The 14648-nt window shown below is 38.6% G+C and overlaps 1 protein-coding gene across 9 annotated transcripts in view; it reads right to left on the reverse strand.

Moving 5' to 3' along the window:
• Positions 1 to 7840: 7840 nt before the first annotated feature.
• Positions 7841 to 14648, reverse strand: part of MELK (maternal embryonic leucine zipper kinase) — a gene marked incomplete at its 5' end in the record, with an annotated part of 70626 nt that continues 63818 nt past the window's right edge. For all 9 annotated transcript variants that reach the window (XM_082657335.1, XM_082657333.1, XM_082657334.1 and 6 more), the window contains 2 exons: positions 7841 to 8210; positions 10695 to 10798. In XM_082657335.1, the coding sequence (XP_082513461.1) occupies positions 8033 to 8210; positions 10695 to 10798 (282 nt within the window). In that variant the 3' untranslated portion in view covers positions 7841 to 8032. The remainder of the gene's footprint in view (positions 8211 to 10694; positions 10799 to 14648) is intronic.

Below are 14648 nucleotides of genomic sequence, written 5' to 3' on the forward strand. Positions count from 1 at the left end.
TGTACTCCAATAAAGATGTTTTAAAAAAATGACTAAATATTCAATAAATGGCATGGGATCAACTGGCTAATCATTTGGGGGCATTAAGTTTGGTAGTGGAGGGACTAGGGCCAGGCATACACATCAGATCTGTGTTTTGGCAAAGCCACTCTACATAGAGTCCAGTGAGGAAGACACTGAAGTTTGTCTGCGGACCCTTGGGGCGGACCCTGTGCTGAGTTGCACATATATTCTAACAATTCTTGCAACCACCCTCTGAAGAGGGCATTATTTTTTCTGTTTTACAGCTGAGAACCTGAAGCTTTCAGAGGCCAAGCAATTGCTCAAAGTCTCCCAGCTAGGATATAACAGAGCTTTTACAGTAACTGCTATTTCAAACATCTTAAGTGTTTTAAAATCTGCCAACAACCCCAACTGTTCCACTTAATGACACCCCCATCAGTGTGAGTGTTATTGTCATTGTTAGCACTTCCCTACTTTCTGGCACTAAGAGATGATCAAGATTCATCTTGCTTATTTCCAGCCCCAGTCCTAGAATTAGCCAATTCTCCAAGAAGCCCTGGTGCCTTTTACTAGAGAATGGTATTAGGAACTAAGATCTGAGCATCCATCTGCTTATTGCTGTCGTAGTGTCTTTGAGACCTTCTCAGCTGACAGGACAAAGAAATATTATGTGCAAATATGAACTTGTGTAATTATACATAGCTTTATATATTTCTATATGAAACCATCTGTATCTATATTAAGGTAAACACCACATGGATCATTTTAGCCTCCTTCCCTTGTTTATCTGTAAATCCCCACTCCAACAGTGAGAAATCTGGCTTCCACCACCCAAAATCCATTTACTTCAGTGTTAGTATACAAGTATCAGAAGTGTTGAACTGTATGCCCATGGGAAACAACGTTATCATCTAGAGTAGAGTGTTTATGTGTGGTTCCTTTTGCATTGAGTCTTACACACTTTTCTCATTTCCAAAGTTACTTAAGTCAGCACCTTTTCCCCCACTCCCTTTAGTGAGGTTGTTTCATACATTTGTAATAGTTAGATTCTCTTGTCACAGTATACATTTCTTCCTGTGATATCCCATCTTCTAAATGATTTTTTAAAAATTCGTATTATAGTAATGCTATAGACTGAAGGTTTTGTGTCTGTCCCTCACCCCCCCAATTCATATGTTGAAACCTAATCCCCAATGTGATGATATTTGGAGGTGGGGCCTTTGGAAGGTGATTATGTCATAAGGATGAAGCCCTCATGGATGGAATTAATGCTTTTACAAAAGAGAACACCCTCCCCCCAAAAAAGAGACCCCAGAGAACTCACTCACTCCTTCCAGCACGTGAGGTCACAACGAGAAGACAACCATCTCTGAACCAGGAAGCAAGCATCTGCCAACACCTTGATCCTGGACTTCTCAGTCTCCAGAACTGTGAGAAATAAATGTTGTTTAAGCCACCCACTCTATAGTACATTGCTACAGCAGCCTGAATAGACTAAGACAACTAATATTTACTCATTGTGCTTTAAATTTCTATAGATTTTGACAAATGCATAATATTATGTACCCAACATTACAGTATCACACAATAGTTTTACTACCCTAAAAATTTCCTATTCAACACTCCTTCCCATCCCATTAGCAACCAGCCACTGATCTTTTTAATGTCTCCATAGTTTTGCCTTTTCCAGAATGTCATATAATTGTAACCATACAGTAGTCTCTTCAGACTGATTCCTTTCACTTAGTAATATGCATTTAATGTTCCTCCATGTCTTTTCATGGCTTGACAGCTCACTTCTTTTTATTGCTGAATATTCTTCCTTTGTATGGATGTACTACAGCTTCTTTATCCAGTCACATATTAAAGGACATTTTTGTGACTTCCAATTTGGGGCAATTATGAATAAAGCTGGTATAACACCATTCACGTGCAGGTTTTTGTGTGGACCTAAGTTTCAAATCATTTGGGTAAAGACCTAGGAGCACAGTTACTAGGTTATATAGTGAGATTATGTTTAGTTTTGTAAGAAACTGTCAAAATGTCTTCCAAAGTGAATGTACCATTTTGCATTTCTACCAGCAACGAATGAGTTCCTGTTGCTCCACATCCTTGCCAATATTTGATATTTACAGTTTCTTGGATTTTAGCCATTCCAATAGGTGTATAGTGTATCTTGTTGTAATTAGAAATTCTCCAGTGACAAATGATGTTGAGCACCTTGTCATACATTTATTTGCCATCTTCTTTGATGAAGCATCTATTTATATCTTTCACCCTTTTTTTTTTTTTTTGCGGTACGTGGGCCTCTCACTGCTGTGGCCTCTCCCGTGCGGAGCACAGGCTCTGGACGCGCAGGCTCAGCGGTCATGGCTCACGGGCCCAGCCACTCCACAGCATGTGGGATCTTCCCCGACCGGGGCACGAACCGTGTCCCCTGCATCGGCAGGCATACTCTCAACCACTGTGCCACCAGGGAAGCCCCACCCATTTTTTAAGTTGTATTGTTTTCTTATGGTTGACTTTTTTTTTTTTTGCGGTACGCGGGCCTCTCACTGTTGTGGCCTCTCCCGTTGTGGAGCACAGGCTCCAAACGCGCAGGCTCAGCGGCCATGGCTCAACGGCCTAGCCACTCCGCAGCCATGTGGGATCCTCCTGGACCGGGGCACGAACCCGTGTCCCCTGCATCAGCAGGCGGACTCTCAACCACTGTGCCACCAGGGAAGCCCTTATGGTTGACTTTTAAGAATTCTTTTATATTTTGGATACAAGTCATTTATCAGATGGGTGTTTAGCAAATATTTTCTCCCATTCTGTGGGTTGTCATTTCACTTTGTTGATGGTGTCCTGTGAAGCACAAGTTTTTAATTTTGGTGAAGTCCAATGTATCTATTTTTCCTCTTGTTGCTTGTGCTTTTCATGTCATATCTAAGTACTCATTGCCTAATCCAAGGTCACATTTAATCCTGTATGTTTTTCCAAGAATTTTTATCATTTTAGCTTTTACATTTAGGTCTCTAAAGTTAATTTTTTATATGGTGTGAGGTAGGGGGTCCAACTTCAATTTTACATGTGGATATCCAGTTATCTGAGCACCATTTGTTGAAAATGCTGTTCTTCCCCCATCAAATTGTCCTGGCTTTTTTGTCAAAAATCAGATGACCATTGTGATAGGCAGAAGAATGCCCCCTGACCAAAGACATTGCAACCTAATTCCTGGGATATATGAAAATGAGATATTAAAAGGAGAATTAAGCTTGCAGACAAAATTAAAGTTGGCAAAATCTGGTCTTATAATAGGAAAACAATCCTGCATTATCTGGGTGGGTCCACTGTGATCATCTTTGTTTGAAGATGGAGGATGAAGACCATGAGCTGAGAAATGCACGCAGCCTCTAGAAATTAGAAAAGGAAAGAAGTGGATCCTACTCTACAAGAAAGGCTTTTAAATATATAATTCTGTAGGCCTGTATTACATAATAATCATAATCATAAAAATAAGCTTTTAAAATGCATGAAATCACTGTGGAATCCAGAAGCTGAAAGTCTTTCAATTCTTATTCCCTTAGTAGACTGTACTCTCCTTACTCAGAGGAAGACACTTTGAACTTGCTATTTTTACTAAAAAGAATCACATAACACACTCAACTGTAGTAAATTACACTGTAATAAGGTCTGAATTAGTGAAGTTTTCCTATGTCTTAACCAGTTTGTGTAAGATTGCTGCTATAAAAGAGCAATCTAATAAGTATCATATATAATCATGCTTTCCGATATGGTACAATTTCAGGAGAGAGGTATTACCTCTATTTCTAGTATAGGAAAGAACATGGGCTTTGGAGCCTGTCATTCCTGGTTCAAATCCAATGCACTTAAAAGTTTTACAACCTGGAGAGAGTTATTACTTTGTCTTTCTGAGCCTCAGCATTCTCCCCTGTGAAAAGGATACCACCTCCCTTGCAGAGTTGGTATAAAGATAAATGAGTTAATGTGTATAATATATGTTATGATGATTTGAAAACATAGATCTAAATCAGGGGTCAGCAAACTTCTTCTTTCAATACTTTATGATAGTAAGTACTTTCTGTTTTGCCAGTCATACATTGTCAAGACTACTCAACCCTGCCACTGAAGCACAAAAATAGACATTATGAGCTATTTGATATTGGCTGTGCTCCCATAAAACTTTACCAGAAAAGGCTGCAGGTGGCCCACAAGCCATAGTTTGCTGACCCCTGATACAAATCATCCAGCACAGTATCTGGCACACAGTGGGCACTCAATACCTGACAGCTACTATGATCATTGCTTTATTTCTCCCTATCGCAGCTAACAAACACAATCTTTTATTGCTCCTGTGATTCATTCACCATTCTATCATTCCCAACTTCCAAAATATTCAAAATTACCTACATTGCTGTTGCAAAAGCTTCTGGGGTCACTCTACTCCCATCATCCAAACAACTGATCGTCTTCCACGATGTTACTGGACCTCAGATGCTAAAGCACACAGGAGCTTCAGGACTATTGGTTCAGCTCAGTACTTAAATCCCTTCTATGACCTATCCCACAAATGGTTGTCCAACATGTCTAAACACCTCCAATGACAGGGAAACCACTCCATGTCTAAGTGTCCTTTCTCTTGTCATGTAGCTTGGAGTTTTTCTGAAAGCTCTTTATTGTGAGCTTAAGTTCAATATGGTTCAAGGACTTCCCTGGCGGTCCAGTGGTTAAGACTCCACACTTCCACTGCAGGGGGCATGGGTTCAATCCTTGGTCAGGGAACTAAGATCCCACATGTCACACGGTGTGGTCAAAAATTTAAAAAAAAAAAAAAAGTCCAATATGGTTCGAGTTGATAAGTATATACTGAGTCCCTACTATGTTTCAGACACTACTACATGCTGGGGACACAAAGATGAATAAGATATGACCTCTATCTCCAACTCTTCACTGGACTGTCTTTGCCTGCTATTCTCACCAAAACAAGACCCATACTCTCCCTTTGGGAGTCCTCCAGGTTCCAAACTCCCAATTCCTTCAACAATTCTTTACAAATTCCCTCATCATTCTTTCAGACTGCCTTCCTCTGGACATAAGATTCACATATGCCCTGTAAAGAAGCCCACGTGTGGCTGGACAATGGAGAATGGAGCCGACTTACAACTATGCAGATTTAGTTTAGTGTCAACAATCTAAACCATATTTGCCTCTTAAGAACTAACCCAGCCTCATTTAATTAACTCACATCCCTTTAATTTTCCAAATGGTTCTAAAGAATTAGAGCTAAGTGATAGATTTTTAGATGATACGGCAACCATTAACATTTTCCTTAAAGAAAAGCAAGATTTACCCTAAATAGCAGTCAGGGAACCTATTTTTAGTTGATCCAGTCTATGGGTGGCAGAATTAATAACAGCATTTCTAGACTGAATTGATCCCCAAAAAAGATCTTTAATTTAAAAAAAATTTTAAAGTAAATATACTAAAAAGGATTAAGGATTGCAATTGTCAGACTGCATGTTTAAAAGAGAAAATAGAATAGAAAATAGTATCTCTTATATTAAGGTTAAGCAGTGTTTTATAAATATGTTTATGTGATAGATCCCAAAGTAAAATGTGCTTCTTCCTATGGTTCATGGTCAAAAGTTTTTAAGAATCACTGTTCCAGACCATGCCATCTGCTGAAGGAATAGAAGAGTGATTTTCTCTTATATCTTATAAAAACAGATAAATTGGACTTTAGAAAATTTTAAACTTTTGTTCTTCAAAAGACACCATCAAGAAAGTAAAAAGACAACATACACAATGAGAAAATTACAAATAATGTATCTGATAAGGGACTTATATCTAGAACTATATAATTCTTACAACTCAACAATAAAAAGACAACCCAATTAAAAATGGGCAAAGGCTCAAAATAGATATTTCTCCAAAAAAGATGTACAAATGACCAACAGGCACAGGAAAAGATGTTCAACATCATTATTCATTAGGGAAGAGAAAATCAAAACCACAATGAGATACCACTTCATACCACTTCACAGGACTAAACTAAAAAAGACAGACAATAACAAAGGTTAGAGAGAATGTGGAAAAATTAGAACCCTCATACATTGCTGGTGGGATCATAAAATGGTAAGCAGTTTGTCAGTTTCTCAAAATGTTAGATGATTCAGAAATTCCACCCCTAGGTATACACACTAGAGAACTGAACACCTACATCCACACAAAAATTTGTACACAAATATCCATAGCACCATTATTCATAATAGCCAAGAAGTAGAAGCAACCCAAATATCCATAAACTGATAAATGGATAAATACAATGTGATATATCCATACAATGGAATATCATTCAGCAGTAAAACAGAATGAAGTACTAAAATACGCTACAACATGATCAATCTTGAAAATATTATGCTAAGCTGAAAGAAGCCAGACTCAAAAGGCCAAATATTATATGATTCCATTTATACGAAATGTCCAGAGCAGTCAGTCCATAAAGGCAGAAAGTAGATTAGTGGTTGCTAGGGGCTGGTGTGGGGGGAGGAACTGGGAGTGACCACTGATGGGTATAGGGTTTCTCTTTCAGCTGGTGAAAATGTTCTCAAATTAGATTGTGGTGATGCTTGCACAAATGTGAATATACTAAAACCCACTGAATTGTACACTTTAAAGGGGTAATTTTATAGTATGTGAATTATATTTCAGTAAAGCTGTTATAAAAAAATTTAAACCCCTTGACAGTTCTCCTTTACCCAAACAGTTTAGTGGAGCCTTCAAGTTCCTTCAAGTTTTGCATCACTTACTTCCAGCTAAATTTTCAACTCTCATCTCCTGCTATTTTCCCCTGCACCACCTTCTGCCTCCACCCTGAACACACAAAGCCATTTTATAATTCCATGCCTTTGCACATACCATTCGTGCTGCCAAGAATGTCACACTCTGTCTTCTCTTTCTCTTACATATCCTTCAAGACCAAATACTGTTTCCTTCAAGAAATCACCCCTTACTCCTCCAGACAAAGCTGATCATGCCCTCTCTGCTATAAATACTGGTTGATGTATCTGCCTTGCGAATAGACTCTGAACTCCTTGAGTTTACTAGACAGCATCATCTTCAGCCCTAGAACCCAACGCTTGTAAAAACTTAGTAAACGTTTACTGAATAAATGAATGACAAAACATTCCCTCACTACTGACTAGAAACAGTGCTATTTTTTCTCCAACTAGTTTAATTGGTAAAATCCATACAAATGTAACTTGAGCGCCGGCCTTTAGAGACCAATAAAGTGAAATAAAAATACAAATTTGAGGCCAACGCTGAGACTTAATGGAAAATTACTATAAAGTAACATTTCGTGGGGGTTCGTAGTCCAGATAGTTATCATTGTTGACCGAACATACATACTGAAGTCAATACTCTTTTATTCAACATATTAAATGTGTTGTTTAACTCCAGTAACCACAGCTGTGACTTAGTTAACGATCTCAATAAATCCTACTTAAATCAGAGACAGGAAAAAATTATGCAAATGAATTCTTATCTGTTTTTCTACCCAAGGCATATTTGATAACAGATAAAACATACCCCAAATAGTCTCTACTTAATAGTCAAGAAGCCATTTGAGGTTTTATTTGAATCAAAATCAAATACAAAGAAGAGGAGAAGCCTGCTAATATTCACAAACGGTTTTATTTCAGAAAGAAATTACACATTAAAAGGAGACATAGTTAAGAGCTTACACTCATGTATGGAAGTGAATCTAAGAAAGTCAACAGTTATTAATATACAAAGCACATGATTAAAAAAGACAGTAAGAGATAATGACAGAGAGGCTTGCCTTAGATTCATCCACGAAATAATATCTTTTGTTTAAAAACAAAAAGATATTGGTCTTTAAAATAGCTCTTTAGAAACGAGTTCGCAGTTCCAGAGGACTTTAAAAATCAAACCCATCACACCAGGCTCCATGTAGGCTGTATCACACCCATACTCATCAGGCAGCATGGAAACCATTCATCAATTAAACCTTGCAGCTAGACAGGATGTCTTCCACTAATCTCTTGTAAACCCAGGCATCACCCTTAAGCCGCTGCCTCCTGATACCCACCACGTCGGGTTTTTGAAGCTGGCACACTTCTAGCTCAAACTGCATTGTCACTTTGCCAAAATCTGACTGTGTTTGACACTTCAGTGTATAGCTGTGAAAAACAAGATAAGAAGCCAGTTAGCAGGAGAACCATGAATATTCTGTATAATACAAGACATTTCTATAAGCCTCTAGGAGGCCAGTGGGGAAAATGAACCATTATTTCGTATTAAGCAATATAGTCCTGCTTACAGTTTCCAGATGACCTAGATATGCTTTAGTGATGGAGTATGACTGGTGTTTTCCCAAAAGCTAACCAGGATCTCAAAAAAGAATACAGATGAAAAGGCTTTACCAGAACTCTCCCTTGCTCCAAAGAAAAGCCCTTTTTTCATAGCTATACATGCCATTCATGTTCAAGAAATCTTCCGGCATCCTTTATGCAAGTCTTTCAATGGTGTAATCTGTGAACATTAGGCCATTTCCACAATGTTCACAACAAAGGAAAGCAGAGGGAAGATTAAGAATATTTTATTTTGTGCACTTCATCAGAAACTTCTGTCTTTCATGTAAATAAAGCTGAAGCCAACAACCTGTCGGTAGGACACATGTTTCTGAGGTTTTTCTAACAGTAATAAGAGGTTATGATCATTACAACACTTTAGGGCAGAGTTATAAAAGAAAGTCCAATGAGACAGTACATTCCCATGGCTGAAACATATGGCATATATAATTAGAACTGCCACATGAACTACTCTGATAACGGAAAGGCCCTGTCTATATGAAGCCTTCCACATGTCTTAAGAAATAGGTATGGTTCCTGCAAAGTTGCATAAATTGAATTCATGTAAATCAACTTTTAATTTGTTTACATTATATTTTAGTTTTATTTAATTGTCTTACTGATCTTCAATAGATAAATACAAACAGTAAACAATAGGATCAATTCTAAATTTCAGTTCCCTAAATATTTAGGGGCACACGATTAGGCACTGTTCCACGTAAATGGGGAGAAATTACTTGCATCTGTTATGTATTACAAGGTGTATTAAAATATCATTCTTTTTCTTACTAACTTAGTTATGTCCTTTGGGGCTTGATCTATTAAAAATAAGCAGTTGCTATCAGAAATGCCATTAAGGTAAACCCTGTAGTTAAGGTTCCTGATGGGAAGATGAAGCATAGAGCAATTTAGTCATATCAAAGATAAAAAGTGAATTTTCCTCATTGGAAGAAGATAGTAATGGAATATAACCTAGATTAGGGACACCACACCACTGAAAAATTTAGCTTTTGTTATTCTGCTTTGTCACAAAGAAGGTAAAAACAAACAGAGAAGGTAAAAAGAAAAAAGAAGGATAAAGGCAGATCTTCAGGTGGATCAGGAAGTTCGAGGAACAGATTACTGGTGAATAGCCAGTTACCGATCTGATAGATCATACGCTGAAGGAAAAATAATCAAAAGTTTTCTAACACAGATTTGGCGAGAGGTTCTAACGCTGTGGATAAACCCCAAGCATGAAGAACAGGTCAGAGTTAGATGTGATATAGTGATACCTAAAGAAGAAAGCCAGGGTTCACATAAGAGCGCTTGCCAACATTTAGAGATAATGAAAAGTAAAATTACTTTTGCAAAAGATTGTTTCTTGAAATCTTACTCTATACTGACTGTTCCAATTAAATGTTTTTGTTAATCCATCAGTGGCTCTTCTTGTTAGTGCTTTAATAATGAAATTTTAAAGAGACATAACTAAGTGGAAATGTTTAGAAATATGAACATCTTAAGCAACCAGAAGAGGTCTGGCTGTCCAGACCATGAGATTGTGACCAAGGAGGCTTTGATGGCAGTTCACTGAACAGTGGGAAACAGCTAAGGTGAAATAATTTTCTAAAGTACTGAAAACCAGTTCTGTCACATAGAACGTCATAAAGAGAAGGAGTCTATATATATCCTTGATTTGTTTGAGGTGTCTCATAAATTTAGATTACAACTTATAAATATTATTGTAAAGCAGAACATCAAAGAAAAATAGAAGATGCAAAAGAAACTGGAACAAGTTCAGATTTTCCTATTTTGAAAAGTCTAACTTTGAAAGTGGTGATAATATGGGCACTTAAAAAACTTCTATAGCTGGGCTTCCCTGGTAGCGCAGTGGTTGAGAGTCCGCCTGCCGATGCAGGGGACACGGGTTCGTGCCCGGTCCGGGAAGATCCCACATGCCGTGGAGCAGCTGGGCCCGTGAGCCATGGCCACTGAGCCTGTGCGTCCGAAGCCTGTGCTCCACAACGGGAGAGGCCACAACAGTAAGAGGCCCACGTACCGCAAAAAAAACCCCAAAAAACTTCTATAGCTCATATAAAACAAAAGAGAATAAATTATGAACACAGACACTAACATAAAAAGCTTTTTGGAAAAATGAGGCAAGAGAAATATATTTTTTAATTATGTTAAACAATTTATAATTTTTTAATTATATTAAAAACATAGGTTGGGAGGGGAATCAACCTCTGTTTTCTCAAAGTTCAAAAGACGTCAAGTAAAAAAAAAAAAAAAAAAAAAAAGACGTCAAGTAATAGATCCAAGTGTGCTTCTTACCCCTTTTGTACAAAGTCAACGTGCTTCTTTGGAAGAATAGACATTATTTCATTCAAGAGTTGATCTGGATTCACTAATCTGGTTGTAGTCACGTTATAGTGAGGCTTAAAAAAGAAAAAGAAGGGGTTAAGAAGTAAATCTTTACATCAACACAAAGACCATCCTACCTCATTTAGAGGTCCCAAACTCCTCAACATAGTACCATTTCAAGTGGAAATACTTCAAGAAAAACACTGAAAGAATTTACAACCAACTCTTGGTAAGTTGGATTGAGATGGCACTGGGAAAGCTTGGAGAAATCACATTTATTAATAAGTGCATCCATATTACCCTTTTTATCTTTGCATCTTCCTCTCCTACCAATTTTTTAATAAGTAAATAAATATTAAATAACGTCTATCTCTTTGAGCTCTACCTATTTCCCCCTTCCTACACGGTGATAAAGACTCCTGAAATGTAAACTGTGAGAAAAAAAATGCCCTAGAAAATTTCACTTGTATATAGTTGCATGTGTTTCCTTAATTCTTTCTTGATCATTTAAGGAATTTTACAGAATCCCAGGAGGTGATTCTACGACAATTCTACGAAGGAATGAATATAACAAGTATCCCTTTAAAAAAGTAATGTCAAGTTATTTTTTCTCATTCACTAACAGCATAATTCTCAGAAAAAATTTTTTTAATTAATTAATTAATTAATTTTTGGATGAGCTGGGTCTTCGCTGCTGCGCGCGGGCTTTCTCTAGTTGCAGCAAGCGGGGGCTACTCTTTGTTATGGTGTGCGGACTTCTCATTGTGGTGGCTTCTCTTTGTTGCAGAGCATGGACCCTAGGCATGTGGGCTTCACTAGTTGTGGCACGCGGGCTCATTAGTTGTGGCTCACAGGCTCTAGAGCGCAGGCTCAGTAGCTGTGGTGCACGGGCTTAGTTGCCCCACAGCATGTGGGATCTTCCCGCACCAGGGCTTGAACCCGTGTCCCCTGCATTGGCAGGCAGATTCTTAACCATTGCCACCAGGGAAGTCCAGAAATAACTTCATTCTTAATTAGAATCTATCCATCCATTCATTCAACAACTATTTATTGACGGCTTACTAGGTGCCAGGCACTGTTTTATTTTTTAATTTTGATTTTTAAAATTATTATTATTATTATATTTTGGCCACACCATGAGGCTTACGGGGGATCTCAGTTCCCCCACCAGGGACTGAATCCGGGCCACAGTGAAAGCCCAGAATCCTAACCACTAGACCACCAGGGAACTTCCCCAGGCACTGTTTTAATAGGTTCTGGAGACAGAAAAAAATCCCTACCTTTCTAGCAGTATCTTCACTGTCAAACAAAATTATACTTTCTATGTCTTTCAGATTTCAGTTCTTTTTATAAATAACAAAATGCTGAGGTTAGAAAAGACCCAACTATCTTACTTTTCACTTTAAGAACCTATGACCTAAAGAAGAGCTATAAGTTTCTTAAGATGGGGTTTTTCAAAATGTGATAAAAATAACAACTGGAGTTATACAATATAACTCTAAGTGGTACATGGATAAATACTTTTATTTTAATTTTATATATTTGTTCCAATCAGATTTAGCAAAATATGATTAGAAAAACTAATGACATATGGTTTCCTTTTAAATAAATACAAGTTTTTAAAGTTAGTCATCTTGGGGCTTCCCTGGTGGGGCAGTGGTTAAGAATCTGCCTGCCAATGCAAAGGACATGGGTTCGAGCCCTGGTCCGGGAAGATCCCACATGCCGCAGAGCAACTAAACCCGCACGCCACAACTACTGAGCCTGCACTCTAGAGCCCGGGAGCCACAACTACTGAGCCCACGTGCCACAACTACTGAAGCCCGCGCACCTAGAGCCTGTGCTCCGCAACAAGAGAAGCCACCGCAATGAGAAGCCCGTGCACCGCAACAAAGAGTAGCCCCCGCTCACCGCAACTAGAGAAAGCCCGCGCACAGCAATAAAGACCCAACACAACCAAAAATAAATAAATAGATAGATAAATAAATAAATAAATAGTCATCTTGATTGTGGTGGTGGTTTCACAGGTACATATATAATGCCAAAGTATATTAATTGTACATTTTTAATATATGCAGATTATTGTATGTCAATTATACCTCTATAAATCTGCTTTTAAAATGCATCATATAAAGAAAGTACCAGATAAATAACAGTGCAGATGATATGCTGATATGCCGACATGAATGTGACTGTCAAATGACTAGAGTTCAGGAACCTCAGCTTCAAGTTATAAAAGGAACAAGTGGCACAGCTATGACAGGCCCCTCTGTCTCTTGGCTTCCAATCCAGGACTTTTTCACCAAATTAGATTGGCTTTTTCAAGATAATAACAAACTGAACACTTTCAAATCACAATTCAAGTGATTCCTTTGTAAAAATAAGAAATAATCCTATTTTATCTATTTAAATTCCAGATTTTTATAGATTGCTTCCTCAAAGAGGGCTTAACTACATATGATTCGCTATCTTAAAAAATTAAGGTGTTCTTTGTACCATCTTTTTTTCTTTTTGGCCGCACCGTGTAGCATGCGAGATCTTAGTTCCCTAACCAGGGATCAAACCCGTGCTCCCTGCAGTGGAAGTGCAGAGTCTTAACCACTGAACAGCCAAGGAAGTCCCTTTGTACCATCCTTTTAACTTTTCTGTAAGTTTTAATTTTTTAATTTAAGAACGAGGTGTGGGGGCTTCCCTGGTGGCGCAGTGGTTGAGAGTCCGCCTGCCGATGCAGGGGACACGGGTTCGTGCCCCGGTCCGGGAAGATCCCACATGCTGCGGAGTAGCTGGGCCCGTGAGCCATGGCTGCTGAGCCTGTGCGTCTGGAGCCTGTGCTCCTCAACGAGAAAGGCCACAACAGTGAGAGGCCCGCGTACCGCAAAACAAAAAAAGAACTAGGTGTGGACTTCTCTGGTGGCTCAGTGGTTAAGGATCCACCTGCCAATGCAGGGGACACAGGTTCAAGCCCTGGTCTGGGAAGATACCACATGCTGCAGAGCAACTAAGCCCGTGCGCCAAAACTACTGAGCCTACGCTCTAGAGCCCACGAGCCACAACTACTGAGCTCGCGTGCTGCAACTACTGAAGCCCACGTGCCTAGAGCCTGTGCTCCGCAACAAAGAGAAGCCACCGCAATGAGAAGCCCGCGCACCACAATGAAGAGTAGCCCCCGCTCTCCACAACTGGAGAAAAAGCCCGCATGCAGCAACAAAGACCCAATGCAGCCAAAAATAAATAAATAAATAAAAGAACTAGGTGGAAAATGAGGATAATCTCCTAAAGTAAGTCCTTTAGTTCTGAAAAACTTAAAACATTAGAAAGGGTTAAAGATCCAAAGTTAGATAAATCTTCAGATCTTAGGTGTATGCTAATCACAACTGTGGTTCTGCTACATTGGGGTTAAAATGCTCAACAATGACAATAATAATGATACTCGACACTGGAACACCTTATATTTAGAAAGCATTTCATATGCAATATAACATCTCATACAGTCTCATTTATATATCCCAGCTCTGTGAAGCTGCCAGGATAGACATTGTCTCCAGTTTTTACAAATAAAAAAATTGAGATAGTCAGAGATAAAATGACTTATCCAAGCTACACGGTATGAAGCTGAGGCTACAACCCAGGCTTCTCATTCCCAATCTTGTGATTTTTCTCTTACATCCTGGAAGTACTGGGAAATATCTAGAAAGCCAACTAATATCACAGCAGTTCCTACTGAAAAATGCACTCAAGTTCCGAATAATTTACATTGGTGGACATTTTTAGAATATCATCTATTAGTATTTGATAACCACCGAGCTTCTCAATAATGTATATAATTGGACAAGTTTCCTTAATTTTCTTTAATATTTTCAGAGAAATGACACCATGATTTTCATAATCCCAACATCACGGTTTGAAATACCTCACAACTGTCTC

The sequence above is a fragment of the Grampus griseus genome (assembly GCF_964374135.1).
Source record: "Grampus griseus genome assembly, chromosome: 6".
Taxonomy (NCBI): Eukaryota; Metazoa; Chordata; class Mammalia; order Artiodactyla; family Delphinidae; genus Grampus; species Grampus griseus.